This window comes from Stigmatopora argus, chromosome 12 (assembly GCF_051989625.1).
Source record: "Stigmatopora argus isolate UIUO_Sarg chromosome 12, RoL_Sarg_1.0, whole genome shotgun sequence".
Taxonomy (NCBI): domain Eukaryota; kingdom Metazoa; phylum Chordata; class Actinopteri; order Syngnathiformes; family Syngnathidae; genus Stigmatopora; species Stigmatopora argus.
In genome coordinates this window covers 14973942-14987626 of record NC_135398.1, presented here as the reverse complement: position 1 = coordinate 14987626, position 13685 = coordinate 14973942, and the positions used below count along the sequence as shown (strand labels likewise).

Here is a 13685-nt window from a genome sequence, read left to right as displayed (position 1 = left end):
GTACCACTTCGCTTCGAAATATCACTGTAACATTGACGGAGCCACGCTAATCAAACGGCACTGATATCCATGAAGAACACTTGAGCTGTTGTTTATTCCTGAACGAGTTTTAAATGCTGTGCTACCTCTGTTAATTTGGCATTTAACCCTAGAATGGTAACCCTCAATTGCAGGGGTTACCTTTCACGCTTCTGAAATAGAAGGTTACCATGGTTACCGGGGGGGAAAAAGGGGTCCTAAGCAAGATGGTGCAATGAAGGGTACCCATTGTTTTCCCTCGGTAACCATGGTAACCCTCTATTTCAGAAGCGTGAAAGTTAACCCCTGAAATAGAGGGTTACCATTCTAGGGTTCACAGTGTTTGTAAATGTGTGTAAATGTACAAAGTTGTTAACTTATCAATATTACCACAAAATCCTAAAGAAACAAAATCATCATTAAAATGAAGCGTTTAATGTACCGTATTTTCACACCAATAAACGATACATAGGAATACTCAAAAATACTTTCTTTGGCGGCAAGTCACTCCAGCAACAAATAAAAACAACTCTGTCTGATACACTGCTCTAAAGATAGACAAAAATGTCAATAATACCTATAAATGGACTGACTCTGAGCAGCATTGATTTCTTAATGAAGAATTCAGATCACATTAAAGCATAGGTGTCAAACTCACTCCAGAAACAGCCAAGTGGGTGCAGGTTTTCGTTCCAACCCACCAAGACAACACCTTTTCACCAATCTTTTCTCTGCTTTTTCCAGCAGACCTCCTCATTGCCCTAACTGTCTGCGCTGTTTCAGTAGGAAGGAAAACCTGCACCCTCTTGGCCCGTTCTGGAATCAGTTTGACACCTGTGCATTAAATAATCATTAAAATTGCCAGATTCCCATGTATTGGAAGCCCCCCTAAATGTCACTGCTCATCTAAGTCAAGACAGAGCATGTACCAGATAACAGCTATCCGAAATCTTTGTATCCATTATTTTACTCTTAATCGGTTTTGGAAAAAGAATATTCTACCTCTGCACATGGCAATAAAATTTCATTTAGATCAGTGGTTCTTAACCTTGTTGGAGCTACCAAAGCCCACCAGTTTCATGTGCATTCACCGAACCCTGCTTTAGTGTAAAATTTGATTAAAATGAAATATGTTTTTTTTCATATTCAAGATATATGAATTCCTTGCAGCACTGATTGGCCCGTGTGCGGTCGATTGGTCGCCGGTCGATTGGTCGCCGGTCTTCTGGTCGCCGTTTTTTGGTCGCCGGCATTTGGTCGCGGTCTTTTGGTCGCGGTCTTTTGGTCGCGGTCTTTTGGTCGCGGTCTTTTGGTCGCCCCTGACCGCGACAACGGGCGACCAAAAGACCGGCGACCAAAAGACCGACGACCAAAAGACCGGCGACAAAACAGGGTAAAACAACACGGTCTACGCATCAATAAAAGCCAACAATGGCCATGAGCAGTTTCACTGAGCCGACGTGTGAATGTATAAGAGTTTGTATGTACATGAGTTGTCCTTTTAAGAAGGTACGTCAGTCATGGTCTTAACAAGTTCTCCAACATAAAACAATAAAAGTCCGGGAAATTTGGAGCTTTTCTTTAGCCTAATAGTTACCAGGGCATTAAGTATGACTAAATAGTAATTCACAGTTTGTATTTAGGGAATTTGAGCAACAATTTAAATGGTAATTATCAATAACCTTCCGGGCGACCAAAAGACCGGCGATCAAAAGATCGGCGACCAAAAGACCGGCGACCAAAAGACCGGCGACCAATCGACCGTGTACCGATTGGCCAAGCAATGTCACATAATCATCTGCAGCCAGTGGTGGTCAAGCGAGGCATGTTATCGAGAATAGACATGATGAGCCGATGTGCCTTGACCTCCGTGGCAGAGGCTCCACCGAACCCCTAGGGTTCGGTCAAACCCCTAGGGGTAACCCAGGTTATGAACCACTAATTTAGATGTATTATTAGATTAAATTATATTTATTTATTTTTTATCCTATTAGGATTATACTTAACATTGTCATGTTGTGCAGCACATTAGAACTGTGCCTTTTGTTAAAGATGGTCATAAAATCCTTAAAGCTGCCTCTTGGTGTGGAGGTTCACTCGCCTGACTTCGGTGCGGGCAAGCGCAGGCTCATTTCCCGCTGGTGGCGGTATGATGGTGAGTGCGGATGGGCGTTTGTCTCTCTGTGTGCCCTATGGCTGACTGGCGACCAATCTAGGATGTAGTCTGCCTTTCGTCAGATGGATTAGGCTCCAGCAACCGCAACCCTTTTGAGGATTCGTGGTATAGAAGATGAATGAGTATGACTAAAATCTTTAGATGAGTTAAGCAAATTGGACATGGTTGATTGATGACTTTTGTCTACTGTTAGTAACTAGAAGTGGTGGATCTGCCTTTTAAAGATGAACGGTGGGACATAGTTCATGTGTGGAAGGATTTGAGGTTTGCCGCATCATCAAAGAAGTTATCAAAATGTATATGGTAAATCGGCATGTCCAGTGTTTTCCAATAATATGATAATTTTCATAGGTTTTCATGAAACCTAACTTTAATTAGAGTATGCGATTCAACACTGGCTACAAATTAAAAAACGAGACAGTGCTAAATTACCAGAGGTTTCATATAATGCTTTAATACATACATACAGTACATGTAGATTAGAGGGAAAGTGAGCAGTGGAGTTTTCTGTGTTACACTGTCCTCTGGCAGTCGAAAGCTGCAGAATTAATGAAGAGTTCAGGGCAATTCTGACTCAATTTTCTCTAAAATGCTCTAACCTTAACCCCAAATAGGAAAATTGGGGCTAAGTAGGAAATCCTTCCCTGTCAACTAAACGCGGAAAAATGTTTTCTTTAAAGATTAGTCAGCTAAAATCACTCCTTGACTTCTATCGTTTATAGTATTTTAGAAACAAAATCAGTTATTTTCTTGTTATCTACCAAATGTGTGATTAGGTACAAAGAGCTCTTAATTCATTGATTCAGTTTCTGTGCCGCTTATCCTCACAAAGGGTTGCGGGGGGTACTAGAGCCTATCCCAGGTGACTTCAGGCACCAGGAGGAGGACACCCTGAATTGATAGCCAGCCAATCACAGGGCACAAGAAGACAAACAAACAATCACTTATAGGTTAGGGGCAATTTAGAGTGCTCAACCACCCTAGTGTGCATGCTTTTGGGATGTGGGAGGAAACCAGAGTACCTGGAACAAACCCATGCAAGCCCAATGAGAACATGCAAACTCTACACAGTGAGGACCGACCTGGGATCAAATCCTCGACTCCAGAATTGTGAGCACGACGCGCTAACCACTTAATCGCCGGGCCGTCAAGATCTTTTTAAGATATGATAATGTACAACCATCAAGAGCTGTGTATTTGAGAAAAATGATGGATTAAGCATTGCAGAGGTACAACAATTTGGCAATATTTTGTATTAAATGACATTTGTCTTGATCAATGTTAAATTACAAGTTACTAGTGATTGAGGACAAGATTACAAATATATTTTTACTGTATTTAAGGCTCACTTGTGATTGTCATTATTAGCAGGTCACGTGTAAACTAGCAGGGTTGTCTATCGTAATGTGATGCATATAACCTCCCCTTGCGGTCACACTTAATTTTGTAAATATGATTACATATTGCTTGCTGCCAGAGAGCAATTCAGTAGAAAGCTACTAGAAATATACCTATTCTAAAATCTTTTAAACTAATAATGCCAATCAATTGAGTGAACAAGGTATTGTGGGGAAAAAAACGAGACTGCCGAGGGCTGTTGCTGAATGACAATGAAGGTGGCTATACACCACACAACACTCAGGCTTTTAATGATCCTTGAGAGGAACTTACACTGCAGGGTAATTCAGAATTATTTTTCCATATGTGACACATCTGTTTTTATTTTTCATGTAGTATGAATAAAAAATGTAATTGATTTCAAACCTGAACTGGGCTCATACCTACATGGATAAGAATTGTATGTCTATCCAAGATATATAAAAAACAACATGACATAATTGATCATTAAAGTTAATATTCACCTGAAGTCTTTTTATATGTCACAATGTAAAAAAGTAAACTACGTGGGTTTCGGGACCTAAAAGAATTCTTTGTTCTCTCCTTCGAAAAAAAGAGGTCGGCAGATTGGAGTTTATGAGTAGCTATAGCTATGGTTCACAACTGTTTATTCTAAACATGGTAAGTGGCAAAGTGAAACATGTAAAATGTAAAAAAGAAAATTCAAGACACAATTGACTTTTTAAAAGGGGGTTGTCGGACAGTTTCCCAGCTGATTTCAGGCAGACCAAACCCTAGACTGGTCACCAGTCAGCTGTAGCGCACACAGAGACAAACGACCATTCACACCCACGATCATAGAGTGGAAATCGAGCTGCCCAGACCCATTTCAGGAAAGTGAACCATTAAACCATTAGGCAGCTGAAATTTTGTATTTTGGTCAAACGTGTGCAGTCGATTGGTCGCCGGTCTTTTGGTCGCGGTCTTTTGGTCGCGGTCTTTTGGTCGCGGTCTTTTGGTCGCGGTCTTTTGGTCGCGGTCTTTTGGTCGCCGTCTTTTGGTCGCCGGTCTTTTGGTCGCCCGTTGTCGCGGTCGGGGCGACCAAAAGACCGGCGACCAAAAGACCGACGACCAAAGACCGGCGACAAAACAAGGTAAAAGAATACGGTCTACGCATCAATAAAAGCCAACAATGGCCATGAGCAGTTTCACTGAGCCGACGTGTGAGTGTATAAGAGTTTGTATGTACATTCGTTTTCCCTTTAAGAAGCTACGTCATTCAGGGTCTTAACAAGTTCTCCAACAAAAAACAATAAAAGTCCGGGAAATTTTGAGCTTTTCTTTAGCCTAATAATTACTAGGGCATTAAGTATGACTAAATAGTAATTCGCAGTTTGTATTTAGGGAATTTGAGCAACGATTTAAATGGTAATTATCATTTACCTTCCGGGCGACCAAAAGACTGGCGACCAAAAGATCGGCGACCAAAAGACTGGCGACCAATCGACCGTGTACCTTGGTCAAAACAGACCATGATTTTTTAATAGAATTTTACTTTTGATATATATTTTTTCCCCCAGGTATTCTTCGAACAGCAGTCCCTGACATGGACAGGGAGACCCAGGACCATTACCTTGTAGTCCTCCAAGCCAAGGACATGGGGGGCCACTTGGGGGGATTATCTGGTACAACAACAGTCACAGTTACCCTTTCTGATGTCAATGACAACCCTCCACGCTTCACTCAGAGTGAGTAACTACATCTCACATCAATAATCAATAACAGAATCTTCTACAGTTGGATGATACCATATTTATATAGCAATGCCTCAGAAATAAATGACAAACTAAAATAGATGCTGAATAAATGACCTCCAACAAGAAATCACCTTATGAGAGCCAATAACAAACAGCTGAAACTATTTCGTCATGTTTGTCTCATGCTGACTAAAACACCCCTAAATATTCTTGACTCTTTATGACAGACAGGTCCTACTAAGAGTTTCACGGCAGTAGTCAGGCAGAGAATTCTCCCCCAGGGCCATGAAATGCTTCCTCACCCTTTAGGTCACTCTTTTGTAGAATCATATATTCGCTCGTACTTGTGGTTCTTTTAATTTAATTTAACGAGATCCCTATGTATTTTTAAATTGCGATCATGGAAAGTACCTCAATGTTCAGTATAAGTTCAATATGTGTGTTTTGAACAATGAATAATAATATTTATGGATAATAATGTATGCATGTGTATTAGTATTGTTTATATTTTTTTCACAATACCATCTTGGTTTACCCTCGGTGACACATTTATAAGACTGCTTGAGTGTTTTAAATATTTTTTTAAACTGCAGAGAAAAAGAATGATTAACAAGAGAGCAACATTGACAGGCTGCACACAAGTTTGGATACACCAAAATCCTCATTAAGTTTTCGCTTAAAATATTAGCCATTAATTAATGTTGCCCATAGCACTTAATAATATCGGCGTATACCTAATTGCGTTTGATAAAGTTGCTTGTAGTAGTTTACACATTTTGTGTTTACACGGAATGAAGTCAAGGAAATATTAAGATCCCTGAGCCTTCACAAATGATTTAGCTATTGTTATTTTATCACCTACTGATTGGGGAATACTATGGGCATGTCTTATATTTAAGTGCTATATTTTTTTTTTACGTGCTATTACGCTCATATCAGTGGTTCAATGTTTGATAATGCCACAGTTTATAGTGGAATGTAAATTAACAAAAAAATGACTCAAATATCCTGTGCGCATGTGTGCGGGTTTGTGTGGGGGTATTTGTGCATGTAAGCATTTGTAACACATTACATAAAGTCAGGTGTGTCTGTGTGAAGTTGAAATGAGTAATGCGAGAATCGCGAAACAAATATTATTAGGAACATTTTAAAACTGTATGTAAACTTCAGCATTTGTAGCAGAGAATTGTGAGTCAAGAGGAGGCTTAGCAAAGGCTGACGACTCGGCAGCTTGTCTCTTGCGTAGCCGAATCTTGGCTTTAGTGCCAAAATTGGACTAATGATGTCCTGCGGTGGGCCGAGTGCTTGTCAAATTGAACCCCTTTCAAAGATTGGGTTTTGGATTGCAAAAGTTTCTTCGATGAAATCTGGGATTACTCTCATAACTCTGGTGAATAAGAGACCCCAAGTTGCTGAAACAGGGGGAAAAAAGCACATTTTCTTCCTTGAAGCATCATATACTGCATATACTGCATGTGGCATAATCACATCCTGCTGTCAATGCATCCAATTATGTCTTTTGTTTCTTTCCTCATTTGGTTTATATGTTTGCGTATTTACACACTGCTTTGTTTGTATCTTCTTTTTGTGTTCTTTTAAAAAATACATCTATTTTAGTCTCTGTGCTTCCTCATACACAATTGACGGCAACCCTTTCCACCCTATGACACGTGGAGGCAAAAAAGTTACTCAGATCTGTCTTTCAGATCGAGCTCTCATGTCTCCCATGGTCACGTTGATTCCTTGTGACATTTACAAGAAGGGGAGGATTACATTGGTGCATACAAACCAGATATCAACTATAGATGATTGGTTTACCACGATTAAAAGAATAAATACAGCCGTACCTCCACTTACGAAGTTAATTGGTTCCAGAACATGAAAATGTCATAAGTGGAGCAGTACTTAATATGTAAATTCTCTAATTCATTCCACGGTCCTCACACAACTACCAACTAAACCCTTTAAAATTGGTCAGTGTCCCAATTTTGTATAAAAGATGTGAGGAACACACAAAATGAGAGAAAATTATAAGAAAATGATTTATTAATGTCTTAAAAGGAATACCAAGCATACAAAATCTATCAAATTTTAAACGCAGGGGAACAAGAGGAAGCTAACGGTAGGCAACATAAACATGAACACATGAACGCAACATTAAAAATTCAAACAACAACATTAATCAACAAAAAAAACATTAACGTTTTATGATTTATTTGGAATTTAATTTTTCACCCTTTTTATTAGTCGCTACTGGTTTTTACCTGTTTGGATTTAAGTTGCCCTTCTGCAGTGCTGGTTGATGGACATTTTGAAAAAAAAAACTATCCAAAGACAATTGCCTTTGGCGACTTTTAATAATGTTTCTATAATGCAACAGACAAATGTCATCAAAGTGGGCGATCGCATGGCTCGTGCACACTTTCTGGATGTTTTTTCCACGTGGTCGGAAAGTTCATTTCTCCCCCATTTTTTTCCTGATTTATGCTGTTGGAATGGTGGCTTCTCCCTCTTCAGCCGCCTTCTTGTTGAATTCCACGTGTATTGCCGAGCGTTTCATTAACTTCTGCTCCATTGAGAGTTTGTTTTGGCTCCCCTCGACCAACTCGTCAACGTCCTCACTGACCACAAGCCCTATCGCCTGCCTCCGCGACACAATTTTGCCCACCGCAGATAGCGGTTCAGGTTGAGGCTCGACTGTGTGTGCGTCGAAGGCTGTCGGTAACCGCAGTTTCCTCCAAGAAAGACTTCAAGACAACGAACGGCGGTGAAAAAAAACCATTAGAGAATCTTGAAACATGAAGAGTTGTTGTCGACTGCGAGTCCGTCCAAGGCACTTGGCCACAGCTTCTTCTAAGCATAAGTTTAAGCAGACAATGGGTCAAAGAAACATGGAGGGTTGTTGTGAGACAGACAATGAGAGCCTGGTAGAGCGTAGCGAGGTTATAAACTGAGAATCAATGCATCCGCCACAATTTCAAATTAAAATAACAGGAAATGCATTTAATTTTGTGGGATTTCATAACTTAGATCTTTTTCATATCCCGAGGCACTCATTTGCTTTTGTAACCTGAAAATTCCGTACCTAGAGACATTCATAAGTAGAGGTATGACTACATAAATAAATAAAAACCCCTGCTTTGTGGGCTTTTCTCCCAGCGTGTTAAAGTTTCTTAGCCTTTAAAGTATGATTTGAGGGACTAAATGTTATGGGAATAGTTCTGGAATTTATCAAGTAATATTATTTCATGTCTTAAAGGAGGTAGATAGGAAAAGTACATGTTAAAGTTTCTCATCCTTCAAAGCATGATTCGAGGGACTAAGTGTTATGGGAATATTTTTGGAATTTATCAAGGGATTTTTTTATGTCTTAGAGGAGGTAGAGAGGAAAAGTAGGCTACAGAAGATGTTTTTTTGTCAAATGATGAGGGTAAACTGGGATATTTTGAGATGCTTCCTTTGGTTCCCATTATCAAATGACACACTATATTCCAAATGTGTTTGGACAGCAAAATATTTTTGATGTTTCATCACTGAGTTACCTTGTGTGTACTTTTCAAATGTCAAAAAATAAAATTTTAATTTAATCTTCATCCATATCAAATGAGCTTTTAAATGTTAAAAGCTTCTTTTGAATAAGTTCACCTAGACAAATATAATAAGCAAAAAAATAGAACCCTTTATATATTTATCCCAGTCAAACTATTCAAGCCAAACTATTTTTTGATCTCAGCATTTCATAAATATAACTGAATCATTGTTATTTTCCACATCTTACTACTTGCATTTTAGTTGGATTCTTAATAGCATTTTCCATGAGGTTAATTGGACTCAGCTCCCTTTTCAATTATTATTATTTTTTTTACAAATTCGATCGAAGAGGGAGGTAGTATGAGCTTACTGCCTAATTACCATCTTTATTATGGGAAAGCAGTGTTGTGGAATACTGAATTGTCAGAACGCAAGCAAGCGTGTTGGGCCTCAAATCACATTTCAAGTGATCATCGTCTTATTACAAAGCATTGGCATTGATGAGATCATGTGTGCCTGTTGTAGCGATCCATAGGGAAATTACAATGATGGAACGTTCATGCTGTTGTCTTGCTGTGTACTACTGCGACTGTGTTGATGGGCAGAGTTGGAATCTAATTACCAAGTCATTTATCCAGACATAGTTTTTCATGTTTACAATCTCTGAATAATTTATGGTCCCGTCTTCTGTATTGCTGAATTCCCTCCAGAATTAATTGGAAAATACTTTTAGCATTCTGTCAAAGAATACGATTTTCACTTAATTTAGTAGCGAGGGCCTTCGTCTTGGAGATAACGACTCTAAATTGAGTCATCCAGAAGTACACCCAGTCTATGTACGAAATAACTATGTAGCATAAATATCACCAGTTGTTGTGTTTTCCTGTCATGAATTGTCAAATTTTTCAGCGTCATTAAGTAGCAAAACATGAAATTGTATTTCATTTTTTATTGTTGTATTATTATCCTTCAGCAATTTCTAGATTAAAATGTGAGAATGAGGAGGGAGATATGGAAAACAGACCAGATAGCGCCTCTCGATGACCAGAGTTGGCCACCCCTGCTTTAAGCTATATTCCTTAATTGAAAATAAAATGACATTCCAGAACCATTATATTCTGTGTGAAAATCAAAAAGTGAAATGCCATCCTTTGACTGCTTGTGCTTGATTAAATGTCAACATCTGATGTCGCAAAGTCCCAGTTCGTGAGATTTGACCTATCAAAGGGTAAAACTTAAATTTACTTCATCAGGACATTTGGGAGAGCTTTTGTTTATGCTTCATAGCTATGCACACCAAACTCCCAAGTCTATATGGGCCCTTATAACATGAACCTGTTCAATTTTGAGCTCCTCATTACTTCTACAAAAGATGGGTATGCCATCTTGAAGTTTGATGTAGTTTTCAAACAGCCTTGGCTTGCCAACAGTGCCACATAAATATATTTGAGGGAGCATCACTCTCCCAAGGGTGTGATGGATCCAAAGATTAATGGGCTGACAGATGACTATACATGTACCTCTGATAAGATCAGTGTCATTTTATGTGTGGAGGAGTTGACGAGTAGTGCGGGAAGGGATATGAGTAGTTTGATCAGCAACTTGTCATAAACAGATCTAAATCATGGCTTTGGAAAATCTAGAGAGGAATTGTTTGCAAGTCAATATTCTGTTTGGATATCAAAATTGGTAAAATTCATTGACTCGTAAAGTGTAACAATAAGTGTATGGTAGAATTGTTAAAGAAGTGAGACACGAGAAAAACAAATGTGAGTGGAAAACCCAAAGACACTGGATAGGTAGAGATAAGTATACAAGAAAGGTAGCAGAGAGGAGCATAGCAAGATGAACGGAGGGAGAGCCATAATATTTTATTAGGATTTGTCTTCTGGAAAATATGAAATATATACAGTACTGCCTAAAAATGAGGTCAGATAATTTATAGAATAATATCAAGATTCACACATTGTGTTTGGCAAAAGCATCGCCAGTTTTATAAAAGAAAGTGTCTACAGAAATCCAAAGATTGAAGTGACTTGCACTTGCAAGCATCAAACTTATTAATTCTCAGGAACATATTTTTTCACTTTTTCTATAGTTTTGTGGGTGCGATTGTCTGCATTGGTGTTTCTTGATACTTCTGAAGGTTAACCACTCAAGTGGCTGCCAGTCAATTTACAGGACAAACTCAAAAATAACAATTCAAATTCACACTAGGGGCGATTTAAAACTTCAATAGACCAATGCCTCTTTTCTGAACATGGTAGCCATACTTTAACCGTGGTTCATCTCCAATGGACATCATTGTACAATAACACTGAGGATTGCATAAATTTATCATTTATTCTCCTTGCAGTAGTGATTCCCTGACCCAAGTCACACACACAGCCTAGAAAATATAAATTTTTGTGTCAGAAATATATTTGTCTCGCAAAATAAATATATTTTAATTTAAGCCGCAGAAAATAAATATATTATTTTTTTTGCCGTAGAAAACAATAATTGAAAATTACAGCAATATATTTCTAAATCAAATTTTTAATATTTGGGAAATTTACAAAAGAAAATCAGTGTGAAACTCGCTAAGTTTCAAGGAAATGTATCACATTTGGCTACCTTTCCATTCGAGTTCTGACATTGAGGGGGCACGTTTAGAACTTGCTCCAGGCCGCAAAATTCCTCAGTACGCCACTGTAAGAAATTAATCAAAATATATTTCAATAATTGGGCGAAAATTATATTGGTGCTTAGCGTGAGAAAATCTTTATTATTTTTTAATGGAAAAAATAGATTTAAACGCCAAAATTTAATTTGGATGACCCCTGGGACTACAACCCCGAAGTTAAGAATAGAAAAATAGAAAACTACTGAAAAAACATTCAACAATATTGGAAGTTGTCAATATGAAGAATGAGTCCATAAACTGGGTGCGACTGGGCTTCTGCATGCCAAGACGACGACCTATCTTTAGTAGACTTTAGCCAAAGGACATCTCGGACTCTCCAGACGACAAATTTTCACCATCATCTGATGAATTCGCATCCAGTTTGACGGCTCAACGGTTGCCTCTTCCTGCTGTGTTAGCTCGTCGATTTTGAAGTTTAGGAATTTCTCGCACGCTACGGAAAATGGCCGGGTGAAAATTATTGGAAATAATTTTTGTTCGTCGACCAATAATTTTTATTTTTTTAGCATAACCATGAATATATTTACATCGTGAAAACCCAATTGAAAATATATTTATGGCAATATACTGCAATAATTTTCTACCAATTATTTATTGCCGACCCCTTCACGCACAACTGTAGTTTATTCTGTAACCAGACCTTTACCTTTTCCCCTCATCACTACTTTATACACCACATATCAGTCAGCCCCCACAAGTAAAGTTAGCCCGGCTCTCACAGTTGCTGTGGTCATGACCTGTGTTCCCAATTAACTCGTCTTTGGTCTAAAATGTCACACGCTTGGAATCCCATACACATGCAGTTCCACACGCACACATCATTCCTTCTGTCGTCTGTTCACACCCAGTACCATAGTGTCTCTTATAATAGGCACTCTCCATCAATTGCTGCTTTGACATGCTGCTTTAACAGCCAACTATCATTTTAGTGTCACACAAAATGTTGATGCAGACAAATTACCAGGGTTGGAACCCCAATACATGTGTCACGTACCATTAAAAAAAACTACTTTTTTTGCTGTGACATCTAACGTAATGCCTCACATTTTTCATCCTGTAATGGCCCCATAGTTATTGTACAAGCGTTATCCACATAACCGCTTTACTTACGTGATCCAGATGAAGAGCCTTTTTTATGAATGGACGTAAGACCCACTGTGAGCAAGCACGATTGACTTTTATTCAACTGAACATCGTCCCTAAACTTCAACAATTGGTTCCTATCTTGCTTGTAAATCAACTTTGCAAATCATCTTTTTTTCGTTTTAATTATTGTTTTCCAGTGTTGGGGGTGTTAGGGTCCCGGGACCTGTTGTTGTCAAAGCAAACAGTTCCAATGTGGACCAAATACAAGTGTTAATTGAAGAGGCGTTGTTATGTCTTTTGAATCCATTATAAGTCTTAGTAAAATGTTAAAAAATAAAGATCACGTTCAACGAACTGGGTGTGTTAAATCAAGGGCTAGGCTTGTGGGTACAGTGATTTTTTTTTCCTGTGCCTTGTCATTCTTCCCATTGACCATCATACGCATGCTGATGTCTGCCATTGTTTGTAATGGCACGATAAGGGGCAGAACGCTGTCACTCTTTAAAATGCATGAAAGTAACTCTCAAGGGGAAGTGCAACAATGCGTGAAGGAGGGAGGAAAGAGACAACGTGATGGAAGGATGGAAAAAAGGGAGAAGGTAATGGAAAGAAAGGAAAAAAGGAAAGCTAATGGGTTGACACTGACAATCAGGCCCACTGAAATGCACGTCAATTTCACACTGAGTTGAGTGGATGCTGCAAAATTGAATGTTGCCGTTTTTATTGGATTTTAAAAGCCAGTGCAGGTAGTGTGTTTAAACATGCAATTTTTTACATACAGTATAGACAAATTGTGGAAAGCAAGAATTTTGGTCTCACCCTGGGCTCACATTTTCCTAGGATCATAATGGATTGACTAAACAATAGCTCACCCAAACTGTGCCTTAGCCTATTGCATTTCACTGGTGTGAATCCTTTGATTGGGACCCTTTCTCTTCTCTGGCATGCTTGGTCCTTTGCCTAGCACAAATAATTATTGCTACCTCCTGAATCATATAAATGAATACATGATCACTAATGATTTCCCTTCTCACTGGAGTTCGTCATGATCGCTGACACTATGCCCAGTAGAGAGTATAATACTCAAGATTTA

The 13685-nt window shown here is 38.8% G+C and overlaps 1 protein-coding gene across 3 annotated transcripts in view; it reads left to right on the top strand.

Moving 5' to 3' along the window:
* Nucleotides 1-13685, top strand: part of cdh24b (cadherin 24, type 2b) — a 156533-nt gene that overhangs the window by 92322 nt on the left and 50526 nt on the right. For all 3 annotated transcript variants that reach the window (XM_077614898.1, XM_077614897.1, XM_077614899.1), the window contains exon 5: nt 5113-5280. In XM_077614898.1, the coding sequence (XP_077471024.1) occupies nt 5113-5280 (168 nt within the window). The remainder of the gene's footprint in view (nt 1-5112; nt 5281-13685) is intronic.